This window comes from Salvelinus alpinus, chromosome 38, assembly GCF_045679555.1.
Source record: "Salvelinus alpinus chromosome 38, SLU_Salpinus.1, whole genome shotgun sequence".
NCBI lineage: Eukaryota > Metazoa > Chordata > Actinopteri > Salmoniformes > Salmonidae > Salvelinus > Salvelinus alpinus.
In genome coordinates this window covers 3,409,581-3,427,495 of record NC_092123.1, presented here as the reverse complement: position 1 = coordinate 3,427,495, position 17,915 = coordinate 3,409,581, and the positions used below count along the sequence as shown (strand labels likewise).

At 43.9% G+C, this 17,915-nt stretch overlaps 1 protein-coding gene across 3 annotated transcripts in view; it reads right to left on the bottom strand.

The window, feature by feature from the left end:
- LOC139566252 (rho GTPase-activating protein 6-like) overlaps nt 1-17,915 on the bottom strand; it is a 106,882-nt gene that overhangs the window by 25,664 nt on the left and 63,303 nt on the right. For all 3 annotated transcript variants that reach the window (XM_071387297.1, XM_071387296.1, XM_071387298.1), the window contains exon 2: nt 4,253-4,412. In XM_071387297.1, coding sequence (XP_071243398.1) covers nt 4,253-4,412 — 160 coding nt within the window. The remainder of the gene's footprint in view (nt 1-4,252; nt 4,413-17,915) is intronic.

Below are 17,915 nucleotides of genomic sequence, written 5' to 3'. Positions count from 1 at the left end.
TTTGACCGCAGACCCATTACGGATGCAGGCAATTAGGCAGTGATCGCTGAGATCTTGGTTGAGAGGTGAGAGCAGAGGTGAGAGCAGAGGTGTATTTGGAGGGCAAGTTGGTTCGGATGATATCTATGAGGGTGCCCGTGTTTACAGATTTGGGGTTGTACCTGGTGGGTTCATTGATAATTTGTGTGAGATTGAGGGCATCAAGCTTAGATTGTAGGATGGCCGGGGTGTTAAGCATGTCACAGTTTAGGTCACCTAGCAGCACGAGCTCTGAAGATAGATGGGGTGCAATCAATTCACATATGGTGTCCAGAGCACAGCTGGGGGCAGCGAGTGGTCTATACAAAGTGGCAACGGTGAGAGACTTGTTTCTGGAAAGGTGGATTTTTAAAAGTACAAGCTCGAGCTGTTTGGGTACAGACCTAGATAGTAAGACAGAACTCTGCAGGCTATCTCTGCAGTAGATTGCAACACCGCCCCCTTTGGCAGTTCTATCTTGTCAAAAAATGTTATAGTTAGGGATGGAAATATCAGGGATTTTGGTGGTCTTCCTAAGCCAGGATTCAGACACGGCTAAGACATCCGGGTTGGCTGAGTGTGCTAAAGCAGTGAATAAAACAAACTTAGGGAGGAGGCTTCTAATGTTAACATGCATGAAACCAGGGCTTTTACGGTTACAGAAGTCAACAAATGAGAGTACCTGGGGAGTAGGAGTGGAGCTAGACACTGCAGGGCCTGGATTAACCTCTACATCACCAGAGGGACAGAGGAGGAGTAGGATAAGGGTACGGCTAAAGGCTATCAGGACTGGTCGTCTAGTGCGTTCAGAGCAGAGCCTATAAGTAAAAGGAGCAAGTTTCTGGGCATGATAGAATGGGTGGCAGTGTAGCCTAGTGGTTAGAGCGTTGGACTAATAACCGAAAGGTTGCAAGTTCAAATCCCTGTGCTGACAAGGTACACAGCTGTCATTATTCCCATGAACAAGGCAGTTAACCCACTGTTCCTAGGCCGTCATTGAAGATAAGAATTTGTTCTTAACTGACTTAATTGACTGACTTTAGCTAGGGGAAACTATTTTTATGTTTGGAAAAATAACGTTCCCAAGGTATTTCTCAGGCCCAGATGCTAGAATATGCATATAATTGACAGATTGGGATAGAAAACACTCTAACATTTCCAAAACTGTCAAAATATTGTCTGTGAGAATAACAGAACTGTTTTTGCAGGCGAAAACCTGAGGAAATCCAACCCGGACGTGCCTTTTATTTGAAAAAAAACCTGTTCCATTGCCTGCCCCTCCTCCATTTAAAGGGGTATCAACCAGATTCTGTTTCCAATGGCTTCCTCAGGTTGTGACCAGGCTTTAGACATAGTTTCAAGCTTTTATTTTGAAAAATGAGCGAGATTTATCAAAACGCGTCAGGTGTCCTTTGATTAGTTCTTGCGCGCGAGAGATGTAGCTCGACATTTTCTTTCTCTGTAGTATTGAATAGTTTACCGTCCGGTTGAAATATTATCGATTAAGTATGTTAAAAACAACCTGAGGATTGATTATAAAAAACGTTTCACATGTTTCTACAAACATTACGGATACTTTTTGGAATTTCCGTCTGCCTTTCAGGACCGGAACGAGCCTGTGGTTTTCTGAACATAACGCACAAACCAAATGGCGGTTTTTGGTTATAAAACTAATCTTTATCGAACAAAAATAACATTTATTGTGTAACTGGGAGTCTCGTGAGTGCAAACATCCCAAGATTATCAAAGGTAAGCGATTAATTTTATTGCTTTTCTGACTTTCGTGACCAGGCTAATTTGCGGCTAGCTGTTCTTACTGTTTTGTCTAGTGATTGATAAACTCACAAACGCTTGGATTGCTTTCGCTGTAAAGCATATTTTCAAAATCTGACACGATAGGTGGATTAACAACAAGCTAAGCTGTGTTTTGGTATATTTCACTTGTGATTTCATGATTATAAATATATATTTTTTATATTTTTTATTTGGCGCTCTGCAATTCAGCGGTTGTTTTACATGCGTCAAGAAGTTAAATAAAGGTAAAAAAAAGAATAGATTCCAGGCATACTGTACAGACAGAGGTATGGTAGGATGTGAGTACATTGCAGGTAAACCTAGGAATTGAGTAATAATGAGAGAGATATAGTCTCTAGAGACGTTTAAACCAGGTGATGTCACCGCATAAGTGGGAGGTGGAACTAAATGGTAGGTTAAGGCATATTGAGCAGGGCTAGAGGCTCTACAGTGAAATAAGACAATAATCACTAACCAGGACAGTAATGGACAAGGCATATTGATATTAGGGAGAGGCATGTGTAGCTGGGGGGTCCAGTGAGTGGTTGGGCTGGCTGGAGACACGGCAATTCAGACAGCTAGCAGGCCGGGGCTAGCAAGCTAGCAGAAGGGCCTTAGAGGGATGTCTCGATGGAGAATAGTCTGTTTTAGCCTCCGCGTGCGGTGACGTCGATAGACCAGTCGTGATGGATTAGTAGGGTTCCGAGTAGCAGACTTTTCTCCAAGTTCAATTGGCAAAATAGGTATAGTACTCGGATACTATACTCGGATAGCAACTAGCTAGCTGCGATGATCCAGGTGAAAACGTCCAGAGCTTGCGGTAGGAATCCGGGGATATGGAGAGAAAATAGGACCGGTATGCTCTGGTTTGAGTCGTGTTGTACAAACTGGCGAGAGCTTTCCAAGCTAATGGTTAGCTGATGACCGCTAGCAGTGGTTAGCTGACTACTAGCTAGTAGCTAGTGAGCTGGCTAGCTTCTATTGGGGGATTCCGGATTCGAGGTGAATAAACATACTTTAGAAAAAAAACAGATCCGCAGCACATTGGGTGAGGCGGGTTGCAGGAGAGTGTTTTGAAGTTGAGGTTTAGAAAAAAATATTAAAAAGATATGCGAGGAAAAATATGTAAAAAGATATATACATGGGACACGACAAGACGAAGGACAAAAGACGTCTGACTGCTACGCCATCTTGGATTAAGTTGAGCACAATAGGTTCATAGAGACGCTGACACCAATAACAAGCTTCAAGTGATTGCAATTATGGGCAGTCAGATCAGTCCTGAGCAGTGTCCGCTATGTTGCCCCTGGCTCTGCCTCTCGCTGCCACCCAGCCTCCCCTCACTGCCTCCCAGACTCCTTGGCATATATATATATATATATATATATATATATATATATATATATATGTATATGTATATATGGCACATATAGAACAGGTTGCTAAGAAACTATGCTTCGACATATCTACAGATCATTATGGAATATCTGAAGACAGAGTATGAGAGAACAATAGTGAAGAATAGAGAGGGAGCAGGAGAAAGACAGCGGGGGGTATGAGAGAGAGATGGTATGAGAGAAAGGGAGCAGGAAACAGTATGTGTGTGACAGAAAATAGAGAGAGAGAAAGAAAGAAAGAAAGAAAGAGAGAGAGAGGAAATGGTTTGGATTCTTGTCAGTTGACTCGGCAAGTTGGACAGCAATCCCAGGAACCTTCAGTCCTCTCTCTCTTCCCCACTCCAACGACTTGTAAAACGATCCAACGAGCCATTTGCTTTTCTTTTCTCTATTTCTTCAAGGATCTCCGGGCCTCAGCAAAACACCGGCTAACCCAACCGCAGGCGCAAGATAAACAAAACCCACAGTCGAGGTGCTGAAATATCTCAGTAACACATGCCTGAGGGGTTCTGGAATTCATAAGGAACACAGACGAACGCATTAAATCATCCGGGGGAGAGGTAGAACCTTTGACTGGAATGCACACCCTGGCTAATATACAGCTCTCCACAGAGCATGACTTAGAGCAGAGCAGCAGGCTATGGCCCTATGGTCCTGAGTGGAAAGGGCTACATCTTCATGTGTAAGTGTCTTACTGACACTACATAAGACAGGAAGTTCACTCCTGAGTCTTCTAGATGTACTGTATAGGAAATCAGGTGTACTGAGGTTTACATCTCAAATCACAAGTGCTTACAGCTTCCTCAAACACACTCTGTGGAGGGGAAGTTCAAGATTGTCTGCTAGACAGTTTGAGGTTGGTCTCGGAGAGGTCCAAGGCGGATGTTGATGGCAAATGTTTGTGAAAATGCTTGTAGCATTGGCACAGGGACAGACTGACTAGCCATATGAACAGACAGACGGACAGGCGGATGGACGGACTAGAAAGGAAGACAGACAGACGGACATTTACACACACACACAAAAATAGCTCTATACTTTACCTTTGGGGATGGTGATCTGACAGCCCAGGTCATAGTCTTGATGGAGCCTGTTGAAGGCTACCTCCTGTAGCCAGGTCCGCTCCAGCTCTGACAGGCTCTGAATGGCCGTCGGCATTAGCCGTACACTCCGCCCTGACAGGCTGTTCCAGGTGAAGTCACCCTGGGGAGAGATTTCTATTCTGTCACTTGGCAGAGGAACATTTGTTAGCTATCAGGGCTAGTGGCTAGCACCACTGTTACGCTATCTCAAAGCAGCTGTTCTTATTTAAAGTAGCTAGCTTGAGAGTTGGTTATAGCCCCTAAGACCACCTCCACCGTTACCACTCTCATCACTGATACTGTCACCATAACCTGACCGAGTTGTCAGATTTGGGTCTGCAATCACTACAATTGACTGTGATGCCCATAATGATCGAAGGCTGGTTGTTTGTGAAGTTGCAACACCTTGAAAGGAATGGACAAGTCTCGACCATCGTCACCAGCATCATCCACCAGAACAGTGAAAAACAAGGAGGTGGAAACAGAAGATCTACACAGCTGTACTAAGAGGACAGAGGCTTCTCACCCGCCCTGATACTTCCTAGCTAACGAGCATGCAGAGGAACAGCCAGATGCACTCGCTCCAATAGTCAGTCGTTAGCGTCTAGCCCTGTGTGGATGAAACCACAGCACTGTAGTCGTGAGTTCCCCACCCCACTGGTGATGGCAGGGAGCTCATTCCGTTCCAGTCCCCTCCACTGGTTGCACACACAGGACACAGCCGTAAGGGGTGAAGGGAAGGAGGACCCTGCGGTTGAAGGGGGGGGGGGTGACAACAGCTGGAAAAGCAAGGGCTGCTTGTCTCCTGAGCTGTTAGGTTTGGCAGGGGGGCTGAATGAAATGGCTAAGCTCCAATTCCCCCGAGTCCATCGATGGAACATGTATGGAATGGTTATGGAACGCTGGTACCTCAGAAATGCTGCTCCCTCCCCACCACTTGGGAGTTCTCTTCAGACTCTAACTCTAGTCTCTATGAGCACATTTACAATTCAGTAAACAGGAAAGCCAGTTGACTTTGACAGTGCTTAGTGTACACAACTCATTTGTTACAAAACAATTCAACATGCTTGTAAGAGCCATGAATTAAAGGAGTCGAATGTATCTACTATGGCTGCTCCCTTAATAACAACCTCAGGAATAAAAATGATATTGTCCAATTTTATCCTCTCCGCTGTACGTACTGTAAACCTTTGCCAGAGAACCAATCAATATTGGGCAGGTTGCGTTTCGTAATCACTGTTTTCACACTTGGCTAAGGATTACAGTTGACTAGGGATGACTAGAAACTACATCTCCCAAACCTGTTAGCCATCTCTACTCCTGCTCCAAACCCCCAGCTCTGGGGCCAACATGGTCTTCCACACATGGCCTTCTCGTTATATAAAGACAGGATCCGATGAGGCTGCCTCCCTCCATCCCCTTAGTGTGTTTTATACATCTCTTTTTCCACTACTCACACATAATATCCACTCTGCGCCTGAAAACATGTTTACCCTTGACACAGGTAGACCTCACGGCCAGAGAGACTGCTAATAGGACTAGTACAGATTGTCACTCAGACTGAGTTGTCCTCAACACATCAACTCCATTTGAGGTCCCAGTGAAGTCAGGAAATTAATTCAACTTCCTTGCCAATTGCATTGAGCTGAAATAATAAGCTTACTGTTTGCCTTTCAGTAGAGCATTGTCATAGGTGTCAATCACGTTTGAGCTTGATTTAATAGCGGGATGAGAATAGAATTGTTTGTCCTTAAACAGATGTTTGTTTATCCTATGACCCCATTCCGTTCACATTATAACATGGCTGTGTACTGCAATCGAGTTATTCCATTTGCTTTGAACATCTCTACTCAACCAATCATCAGATGATGTGCTTGAAAACACTTCCTGTTATCTAACTATAATCTTATTCAGGTTGCCATGCTGCTGTGACTAATCATATCACTTAACAATTTGGTTTATGTAATTCAATTTCTTTGAAAAGTGTGAAAGTCTTGCAAGAAAGGTTAACTGTAGCATACCAATGACTGTCATGTAGAGTAGGCTATTACTGTACTGTGATATACAGGACAAGTCTACAATAATGCCTTAAGGCAGACTGACGGTTTGTTACACAAAGTATACAATGTATAGAGGGAGGAACAACATGTTACACTAATAATGGCTATTCCAGACTCTCAAATCCGAACTGAAAAATCTATTGACTCATGACAACATTCAACCTATAGGTTCTGTTCTCTCCAAGATACCTCTGTAATGTCTTGTGGGGTTTTACTGTTTGTCAGGGCAGCCCTTTTCTAAATAGCTTTGGGATGACTCAGCGAATGAGGTGGGCGTATGCGCCTTTTTAAAATCGGTTCAATGAGCGAGGACAAATTGCACAAATTGGAGCAAAATAATATGTGTGTTTCCATGGTAACTTATACACAGAGGCGCAAGTGTTTCGGGATATGCAGACAACATCGCCATGGCAACCATCGATCGAACGATCAATCGCTAAACTCGCACAAGCTACTGACCTCACTGAATGGACGTATAGTGAAGAAAGTGCATCATCAGTTGAATCAATCAGCATGTTTTCATATTAGAAGAGCTAATGTTCCATCCGTTCTCTCTCATTTCTCAGTCAAATGCAATGACCTAAAATCCTCTTCAGCAACTCAGCAACCATCAGCAGTAGCAAACTGCACAGTAACTTCAACTACATCATACAATCAAACATTTCATGGTGATTTTCATAACACGCTGTCTGCATGAAAATCAGTGAATTTAAAATTGGGAAGGCACAATAGCCCTGGCTGGCACTCTGCCAAAGACAACATGTTCCTCTTGCTTAGATTCATTCTATTACGACCCTGGCGGGTACAATCCTACTGCTTTCATTGAGAACATATTCATCTGATCCAAAGGACCAGAAGAACCTGGGCCCAGAACTGAGGTGTAGGATGTCACTCTAGGTATCAACACATAGTCATAGCCTATAGGTGAGAGCATAGAAATAGAGGTACACTCAATATGGCCGCCAGGATGTTGACTTGAATGACCGTTCTAGTCATTCTAATTCAAATGGGTGAGAGAGTGTAGAAAAAGAATGTTGACTTGAATGGGAATCCTCTGATATGACTGTATTGACAACACATGTCCATAGCGTTGGTTGCAGGCCAAAAGATCACGCCATCACCCATTAAAACCCAGCAAACAAACAATGTAGCATGTTCTGAACCTAACTAATCAATTCACCAGTCAGATTAAATACTGGGCCACAGGAGGTTGTTGGCACCTTAATTCGGGAGGACGGGCTCCCCAATTAAACTTTAGAAAGAGAATCGAAACCCTGCAAATGAACCAATTTGATCCATCTAAAAGAACATTTTAAACAACATTACAGTACAGTAGGCTACAGTAGACAACCACTTCATATTGCCTCGTGAACTTGATCTCAAAATTTCTTGCGGAATTGACCAGTATGCTACAGACCTCATTTGAGGACTTCTTATTATAACAACAACCATGTGAATGTGATCGTGAACAGATGAAATCAGTGACAGCTGATGACCCTGTCATCAACTCTCGCCCCTCTAATTTTCTAAATCCATTGTTACTGCACGTGTATTCTATGTGATATTATGAAAGAGAATCCAATTCATGCAAAAACAAACCTTGAAACACTCCAAAACTAACATATCCACACCACAGAGGACAAGCCCTTGGGCCCTTGGGCTCCAATAGTACAAAAATCATTTTCTCAATGGAGGAAAATGCACTCCGTCCGCACATGTAACTAACGGCAACATCTGTTCCGTTTTAAAATGACGGTTGGCTCTTCAACCCTCTCAGAGGAGGATACCACATCACACATCTGGGGATGAAACATCCCAATCCCAAATAGGCCTCCCAATCCCAATTTCGCATAGGGATACCGCCTGATACCGTGGCCCAGGAAAAAGATTTTTAGAAAAGAGGGAGATATGTTAAGAGATTGCAGCAAAGGAATGTTCCTTTTCACATCATTGTTTTTACTCTTTGTGTTTTCGTTTTACAGGTCCCGTTGACTCTGACGGGGTAATGGATTACTCGTGTAGTGCTGGAACCGCACCAAGGTGAACATCTGCTTGTAATTACGGCGCCGCTGGGCTAGCTAAACACTGGTTGGCCTGTCAGAGACAAAGGATTGATGGACCCCTCCACCTGCCGTGGTCCATCCGTCTTGCTGCCTGAGAGAAAATAGCCCGGGATGTCAACTAGCAAAAGTCAAGTTATCAGAAGACAACTGGGGGGTTAATGAGGAAGAACATATATCATAAACATACAGTAAGAACGAAAAACATGGCTAACTATCCAAGCACATAAATTGTGAGCCTTCATCTTATCTCGAGCATGACTGTCAGGGAGAGACTATATCCCCCGCAAAATAACCACGGTGAAGCAGGTGAGGTAACTACCACTGGTCTTATCAACAATGACAAAATATTTAGTGTTTCAGGGGATGGTGTGCTTCCAATGTACTATTCTAATTTGCAAATATGTGAGACTGTGACAACACACCAGCTCTAGCTCATGACAAACATGCTTGCTTGATAATCAAGTGGAGGGGGGCCATATGAGGTAGGTTATTTTGAAGACATTTGGGTAGCACAAACTCAAAACTGTAACGACATAAGAATGTGTGCATTAGGGTAACTGAGTTCAACCCTTGAGGTTGAGGGTATAGATTACATCATTGTTACATAACCTATAGAACCAAAACAACTCTGGTATCAGGCAAATGTGACTGCTAGGGAGAGGTTGTAGACATTACCCCAGTCAGGCCAGTAAGACCACATGGGTTCAATTAAATCAGAACCACATTGGCCCTTTTTTCTACTGACAAACTCAATCACGGAATGGTTTATTACTGTAAAGTTTTATTAGTGTAAGTTAAATACTGTAAAGTTTTCCTCCAGCGTGCTATAACTTTATGTGGGTGCGAGTGGCCCGTGTGTGTGTGTGTCATATATTTTAGTCATATAACCTCATGTAAAACTAAACCACACCTCCTCCCACTGCTCTATTCAGCCTATAGCATGACCCAAGATCACTCCCCTCTCTCTCCTTCCTTCTCTCTTCTTCCCCATCCCCCTGTCCATCCAGCCAACCAGCCCAAACACTAAGGGTCTCTGGTGCATGCGCTCCCTGCTCTCTCTTCCCCTACAGCCGAGATCACCACCTCCGAAGATCGTGTGTAATCTCCCATGCATGCCAGCAGGCAAATCCTCTAGCCTTTAAGCTCAACAGCGCAGTGAGCTAATGAACGCTCTTAATGATTCCAATATCATATGCAGAGCTTTCAATGTTTAGTCAATCGTGGGGAAAATGTGGGGAAAAAATGTGCCGCCCCTTGCAATTTGAGTGCTGCTGCGTGATTACAGCTCGAGAGGAAGGCAGACCTTTCCTCGACTCTTGGTGAATTAGAGCCGTTTGAAGTAGCAGTTGCGACCTCCGAATGGCCGCACAATAACAATAGATGAAGACGTCGCAACAAACACGTAATTGTGAGGCAGGAACGCAAATAAGTGTGTGGCGCTGGATATCAGTTTAATCGAAAATACATAATAATTTTGACTGTATGTTCCCATGTCTCCATAATCACTGTCAATGGTCAATGAATGCATACTCTATGTTGCCCCATTTTCACCAATGCATATACTGCCAGGGACCTGTGTCTTTTAGGGAAATTGATACATACCGTTAAAGGAAAATACCACCCAAAAACGGTCTTCTGGTATTTCTTTCATTAGTCCGCTAGAAGCTGGGTAGACAGTGCTGGCTGAGTTCCTCACTGGAGATCCAAGTACGTAACTTGAATTTCCGTGCCAAGCTCCCATTGACATCAATGCATGATTTACACAAACGTCTGAGCTACACACGCACTTCTCCAGTTAGGATTTGGCACTGAATCAGGAAACCTTTGAAACATATATATATTTTTTTTTATACTGTTATAGCACACGTTAAGAATGTCTCCTTTTTCTCTTGTGGGCCTATCAATGTCTCAAAGTAAGTATGATGTAGTCGAATGTGTGGATATCATACGCAAAAGCACCTGCGTCCAAATTCTTAAAGACTAATCACAGAACAATCAAAACGATAACGAGCATAATCGAGAAATCTCACTTGTTCACAACACAAACACATTCACACGGAGGGCCGCACATCTCTCTTCCATCTCCCCTCAACTGCTGCTTCTAATCTGCACAGCTAGAAGCTCCTGAGGTAAGGCATCGTTATAGTAGGATTTACACATATTTATTGACTGGAGGGAGGAAACTCTGAAGTCCTAATAGTCCCACTTTTAGACTGCTTACGTAGGTTCCCTGACACATAGGTTGAGTGATTTTGCTTCATACCCAAGCGTTTGTTACTCGAGCTATGCAGGCCACAATGGCACCGCTGTTCTGTGTTTACAACAGAGGATGTACTCCATTAGTTTTCAATTGTCCTTTGATGTCAAAGCTACCAGGGGTGTCAAACATGTGACCCGAGGCAAAACATGAGGTTTTGGTTAGGTTAAAAAGGAGTGGCTGATCTCGAATGAAATTACCTTTGTCCAACTCAGTTAATTATAGTGCTGTGAGTTATAGACTATGCCCAAATCAGAGGTGGCAATCAAATCAAATCTACATTCTTATCCAGAGCGACTTACAAATTGGTGCATTCACCTTATGATAAATCAAATTTTATTTGTCACATACACATGGTTAGCATACACAATGACATTATAGCTGAGGTATGTTATAAGTATGGCCTTCCAATGTGTGTCAATAACTCTAGGAACTCTAACTGCAAAAGTTAGCTTCAGTAGTCAGCAGCTTCTGGTCTCTTTCCCTCTCTCAGCTTCTTTGTCTGTCTAGGAGGCAGTCGAGCCAGCCTGAGGCAGCGTGTTCGCTAACTAGCCCACTGGGCATTGGTTTCCCACAGAACCCTCCGAGAGAACACTCTGCCATACCCACGGCATGAGAGCATATCACTACATTACCCATTCCCCAAGAAATAATGTGTCACTCAATCATCCTCCTCAGTCGGGACGTCTGGAAATAAATAGAGACTCAATCAGGAGCAATCAAGCCGAACGACCATGTTGAAACACATGATCCACTAGTTGGTTTCGGATGAACTTTGGTTCCTAAGGTGGTTTTCTTAGAACCAAGAACTGGAGAAAAACAACAACACAGTATTTCACAACGTTCCACCATCAAGACTGGAGGTTTTCTGTGGGTGTCAGAGAAGTGAAATGTTTTATTTCCCTCCCTCCTCTCCTCTCCGTTCCCTTTCCTCTCTTCCTTCCTTCTCTCCTCTTCGTTCCCTTTCCTCTCTTCCTTCCCTGTCTCCGCTCTCTTTTCAGCAAACCAGTGTTTGTTCGCCGGATAACAAACACACCGGGGACCTCCAGACGCACTACACTCGCTGTGACATTTCACACTTCCTGCGAACCAATCGCAACATCCCTCTAGCATGGAGGGACGAAATCTGTGGCCCTTGTGGCCTGTTAATGTGATGTCACGGCAGCTCTGGCTCTTACGAGAGCTTCTTTAGCAAAATGGCTTTAACAGCGCTTAAACAACGCTCGAACTAGCCCACTGTGAACGAGCCCCAAGCCACACTGCATTCCATCCGCTACCTAGTCTCACTTTGACAGGCGCTGTTAAAAAAAAAACAGGGATTACAACACTGCTTGGTTCCACTGGGCTGGTTTAAAGCTTTGGTGACAGGAGGAAGGCCGAGCACCAGGCAATGCCCCTTTACGAGACACATGGCACCGTTTACACTCGCTACGCGCTAAGACTCTAAGAAGCCATCAGATGTTCATGAGAATGTGATTGATGGTTACAGAGTGTTTTGGCTGTGCTGACTTAAGCAGGCTGAAAATGAAAGCGATTCATAACCAGAACGGTTACGCAGGGCCTGTAAAGGCGTTTCTCAGATGTCCTGATGGAGAGGTTAGTACAGTACATTTGTCCTGTCCTGTAATTCTTCCTGTCAAATTTTGACGGGAGATTATTCAGTCAACATACATCAGGGTTTCTTTAAACTATGGGTCGGTACACTATTTCTTCTTAATTTGGGTTGTTGGAGGAGGATTTGTGTCACGGGAGGACGGTCATCTACTTATTTGGGTCTCAAGATGAAAACGTTTAAGAATCCCTGAACTATATAATGTCAGAAGTTGAAAACCCCCACAGATACTTCACACTGGGCACACACTGGTTAAATCAATGCTGTGTCCACGTCATTTCAATTAAATTACGTTGAACCAATGTGGAATAGACGTTGAATTGACGGCTGTGCTCAGTGGGTTGCTGTTGATGCATCACCATTTTGTCATGAACTGTGTCATGATTGCCTATGTATAGCTAGTGTTTGTCTTTGAACCCTGCCAACTGTACACTCAGTAGGTGATATGACCAATGGGAAAGGAATTTTCACAGAACTTTCTCTTGGACAAAGAGAACTCCATGGCTGAATCAGATTGCCGGTATGTCGGTATGACTTGGATGATATCTGACCGTGGCACAAGAGGTCACCATTACTTGATGGTTGAACAAGTTGAACACTTTCTTCCACCTCAGAGAAAAACCTTTAAAAGTTTTTGTTTGTTTGTGTGTGTGTGTGTGTGTGTGTGTGTGTGTGTGTGTGTGTGTGTGTGTGTGTGTGTGTGTGTGTGTGTGTGTGTGTGTGTGTGTGTGTGTGTGTGTGTGTGTGTGTGTGTGTGTGTGTGTGTGTGTGTGTGTGTGTGTGTGTGTGTGCATGCGCGTGTGTGTGTGCATGTGCGTGTGTGTATGCATCTGTGTGCGTGTGCATCCATACAGGTCTGTGTGTGGCATGTATGTTGAATTTTGTCCATATCTCTACCGCAATTGAGTTGTTTTGTGCACAATAACACTACCACAGTTTGATTTACCAGTTGGATTTGATTTAACAACGACTCACAATGTCACAAGCTGCCACAGTCAGCCATTGCTGCTAATTTGTGTGTGCGTGTGCGTGTGTGCGAGCAAGAGAGTCCTTGGCTTTTAAACAACTTTGACACAGAAAAGCCGCCTGGCAACAGTGCCCAGCTTTCCAGAACCAGGGCACTGTACATCAGTTAGGTCGGTTAGGTCACAGGGTGGGAGGCTGGTGCTTTATTGATTTTCCTGGCAGACTATTGAGCCGAGTTGCCCGGCTCTACCTCCTCCCTCCAGCATCGCAACCTTCAGCTGACCTCTTCACAGTTCAGCGTTGTGGACAACTTTCCCTTTTAGACGAGTGTTTCTACGGGCATTTGAACTGTGGGGTGTAGTCACTGTTGACCATTTTTGGGGTGAATTAATAAATCATCAATCCATTTGGGTACACCCTTTCTAAAAATACAATTTAGTCAGATCTTTTTGAGAGTCTTAATCACACCATGTATCTGTATACTTTACTTAGCTAGTTTTCTGGTATGATTTCACCTTCGTTTGGGACGTCTTTACCGCAGTTAAAATAGATTCCTCTTGGAAAGCAGGAGGTCTGGCCATTAATCCAGCTATCTGCTGGCTGTCACCAGAACCACCCAGCCTTTTATACTCTGTAAGACTTGGCAAGGGAAGAGATAAAGTGCTGGACCTTAACAGTCTTCACTGAATGTTTTCTTAGACAAGGACCCTCCAAGTTAAACTGGGCTCTATCCTCCTCAGGGTCTAAGAGAGAGGGGTGGGGAGCAGCCTTTGCGGCCTTTTCAAAGTAAAAGAAGGAAAACACAAAAGTTTTGTTCTCTCTCCCTCATTTCGTTCTGGCATGACAGGAACCGTGTGAAGAAAAGTGGGAAGTGCTTTGTCATTTTTACATTGAGTCTGGAAGGGGTCTCATTGGGAATACACAGCTAGCTCTAGACATGGGATATATACTAACGAGGAGGCCTTGGTTGATGTGACGTTACTGGCAAAAGGGAAAGAAAGGTCCATCATGGCATCACCTATAGAACAGTGCTTGGACTTAGCCACTGACGTCTCCTTCCTCTTGAACTCAAAACATGGAAAAAGTGACAAACAACTTTTACTTCCTAAAGGAACTTGCTCGCCCAGTCCATTGAGAGAGAGTCGCTCAGTCTAACCACACGAGGCTGTCAGACACAAGATAAATGTCCACATGCTGGAGATAAGAGATAAGAGAGACTGAAGGCAGAGGAGACAGCCCTCAAGCCCCACATAACTTCTGACGGATGGTTGTTTGGTCTCCCGCTTATTCCGTTGGTGTTTCCTCTGTGCCATGCACCTCTGACCCTGCCTGTTGGAATCCTCTGATGGAGAGAGGAGCTATCAGCTCACAGTCACAAGACACGACCAGCAAACATGCCAGGAGATTGGGGGAGACAAGCACGTTCTGCTTTTTTTCAGCCACATACAATGTTTACCACAACCAGTTGAAAGTGAAGGATGCAGTAATTCAGCAGTAATGATGAGGAATGTCATCCTGAGCTTTGATGTGGTAAATATAATATATTGAGTGGAATTTCAGTGTAGTTGAAAATTCACTAATCAGTGATGCTTAACCTCGTTCGGCCTCAGTGTATGATGATGATGTCACACACTGGACTGTGTGTGTGTGTGTGTGTGTGTGTGTGTGTGTGTGTGTGTGTGTGTGTGTGTGTGTGTGTGTGTGTGTGTGTGTGTGTGTGTGTGTGTGTGTGTGTGTGTGTGTGTGTGTGTGTGTGTGTGTGTGTGTGTGTGTGTGTGTGTGTGTGCGTTGTATGCGTAGACACACTTGTCGGCCTGACATTCCTCACCTCAGCATGGAAACAAGCGTATCTACTCTTAAAGGGAAAATCCACTCAAAAACTATATTTTGGAATTTTTTTCATTAGTCCACTGTTGATACAGTCCCAAAATGTTTTGCATGTCAGCTGTCACATTTTCAAGATACTGGACTTTCAAGAAGCAAAGTGTCACCGGCCACATCAGCATGAGCTAAGAGGTCACACACTAGGCTTGAATTAACCATGGCCACCCATACACAGACCTGTGAATGCCACAACACACACACATTCACTCACACGAGCACTCAAGCATAGACACCCGTTTACACATAAAATCAGCACAAGCCCTCTTAGGCCTGTAACCTTCTGTGAATAAGTAGTCTGCAGATTTCTCCTTATATGGTAGAATATGTGCTCTTCATCATCTAGATTGGCAGTGCTTCTGTTTCCAGGAATAGAAATTTAACGTAGAACCATTACACTCACTTTACAGTCTAAAATAAAGTGCTAAGTTCGTTCGCTCTTTGCAACTATAACTCTTCTGAGCATTCAAGTGTCCATGTGAAATCAAGTGGGAATGTCCTTTCTATCCATTCAATTGTAAGTGTTTTGGGCGCTGCAGGAAATTGGCTCCATGTAAGCAAAGAACATGAATTTGTCAAGGAGTTCCAGGTTTTTGATCAGGGAAAAATATATAAAAAGCTTTTTATATCTACATCATCAAGAGGAATTTACAGGGAAGCAGGGAATCTTGCAGAGTTCATTTGGACACTATTTCCATTGGAAGCATATCCCACTATTTTTCCATACATCATCTAAGTTTTTGAGTGTAGCTGCATAAGCTTTTTCTTTGAATGTTCCTCTCCCCTGGCTGGTTGAGTTAGCCTAGCCACACTCCCCCGATCCTGAACATTTCATTGACTGCAGTCCAGTGAGCTCCATGACCTTTGACCTTACACAGAGAGACATATCAGAAAAGTTAATCAGATGACAGAGATGTGCTGACACCTGTCTCACCTTTTGACCCTGTGACCTCTGTAACACCACAGGATTATACAGTCCCAGGCTAAATGGGCACTGGAACAAAATAACTGCATCCGATTTTAACGTCCAACATTTGACCCCCATTGGGCTGTTACGGCGGTTTTAATCCTACAATACTACTTAAATCATGAGATAAATAAAATAAGAAATCGGTCTGACCTCTTAAAAAAAAATGATATTAAACAGTACAGCTTATTCCTTGTATTTATATGTGAGGTTCTGGTCAGATTACAGAACCGTAAGTAGAGATCCAACACACTGAATCTGTTTCCTCAGAGTCCAATACAACGTGTTATACTGTATCATTAGTTTGACCATGCTGGCTGAAATCACTGAAATTGCCGGTAACAGGAAAAAAGTAAAGCCTTGATAGAAATAGATATGTTAGAACTAGAACAGCTCTAACTCAATCAGAATCAATAGAAATCTACTCAAACACTGTTGGAACTGGGCAACATCCTGGATGCCATAGGATCCGACTGTGTTTAATCATGGAGTCAGGTGCCCTGAAACAGCCTTCTTTGTGTGGTCGATCAACTGAGTCCTATTTGCAGAGGGAGTGGTTGTGGTTGGGGCAAAGCAAACAGCCTTCAGGAAACAACAAGGACAAGGTGAGCGGAAAACAGGTAAGGGGTCAGACCCTGTTACGAAACATCTACTTAGTACTAGAACAATGAGAGGAATTTGGAGCCTGTCTGGGCAGGTACTTGGCCCTCAGACTAACGAGGCTCTCTGAGTGTCTCCAGGATAGGGAAAAGGGTGGATGCAGGTTCCTTTTTGGCCAGTGATGCCTCGGTTAGGGGGAGAGGCAGGAGGGCGAGAGAGAGGCCCAGCCACTGTGATACAGAAGTATTTAGAAGGTCAGCTGAAAACACCAGCACGTTTGTAATCAGTCATTAAATTAATCAACAATTAAACAATCCGATCTGTAGTCAACGTGTCTGACTTTCTGTCTGCTTCCTCTCTCTGAGTCAGTCAGATGCACACAGTAGACAATAGGTCTGTTGCTACATCACATAATGTACCAAATCTGTACCCATTTCCTGCAGTCATATGACCAAAGCACCCTCTAGTGGCCTCATGGGTGGAATGTTATTCATATTTTTCATAATTTCATAATTAATAACCATTTCAAAAAACGTTTATGTTTCTATGTCAAACAATGGTGTTATGGCCTCCCGTGTGGCGCAGTGGTCTAGGGCACTGCATCGCAGCGCTAGCTCATCGCGCACCAGCGACTCCTGTGGCGGGCCGGGCGCAGTGCACGCTAACCAAGGGAGCCAGGTGCACGGTGTTTCCTCCGACACATTGATGCGGCTGGCTTCCGGGTTGGAGGCGCGCTGTGTTAAGAAGCAGTGCGGCTTGGTTGGGTTGTGTTTCGGAGGACGCATGGCTTTCGACCTTCGTCTCTCCCGAGCCCGTACGGGAGTTGTAGCGATGAGATAAGATAGTAATTACTAGCAATTGGATACCATGAAAATTGGGGAGAAAAGGGGGTAAAAAAATAAATAATTTTTAAACAAAAAAACAATGGTGTTATATTTCAGTCTTCCGTGATGTATATAACATGTAATATTGGGATGCAAACTCAAAATTGAATACATTTCAACTCTATATCTGACATGGTACAGGGGTCTTGTTTTTTTTAAGCCCATAACCACATGTGTGAGGTGTATACTTTTGATATAAGGTAGATCTATTTAAGACTACCAAGAAACACTCTGTGTGACCCTGAGTTTTTCCACTGCAGTAAAAGGTTAAAGGACACAATGGAGAGCCAGGGGAGAGTAAAGATGCAGCTTTCGGACAACAGTGATACAAGCC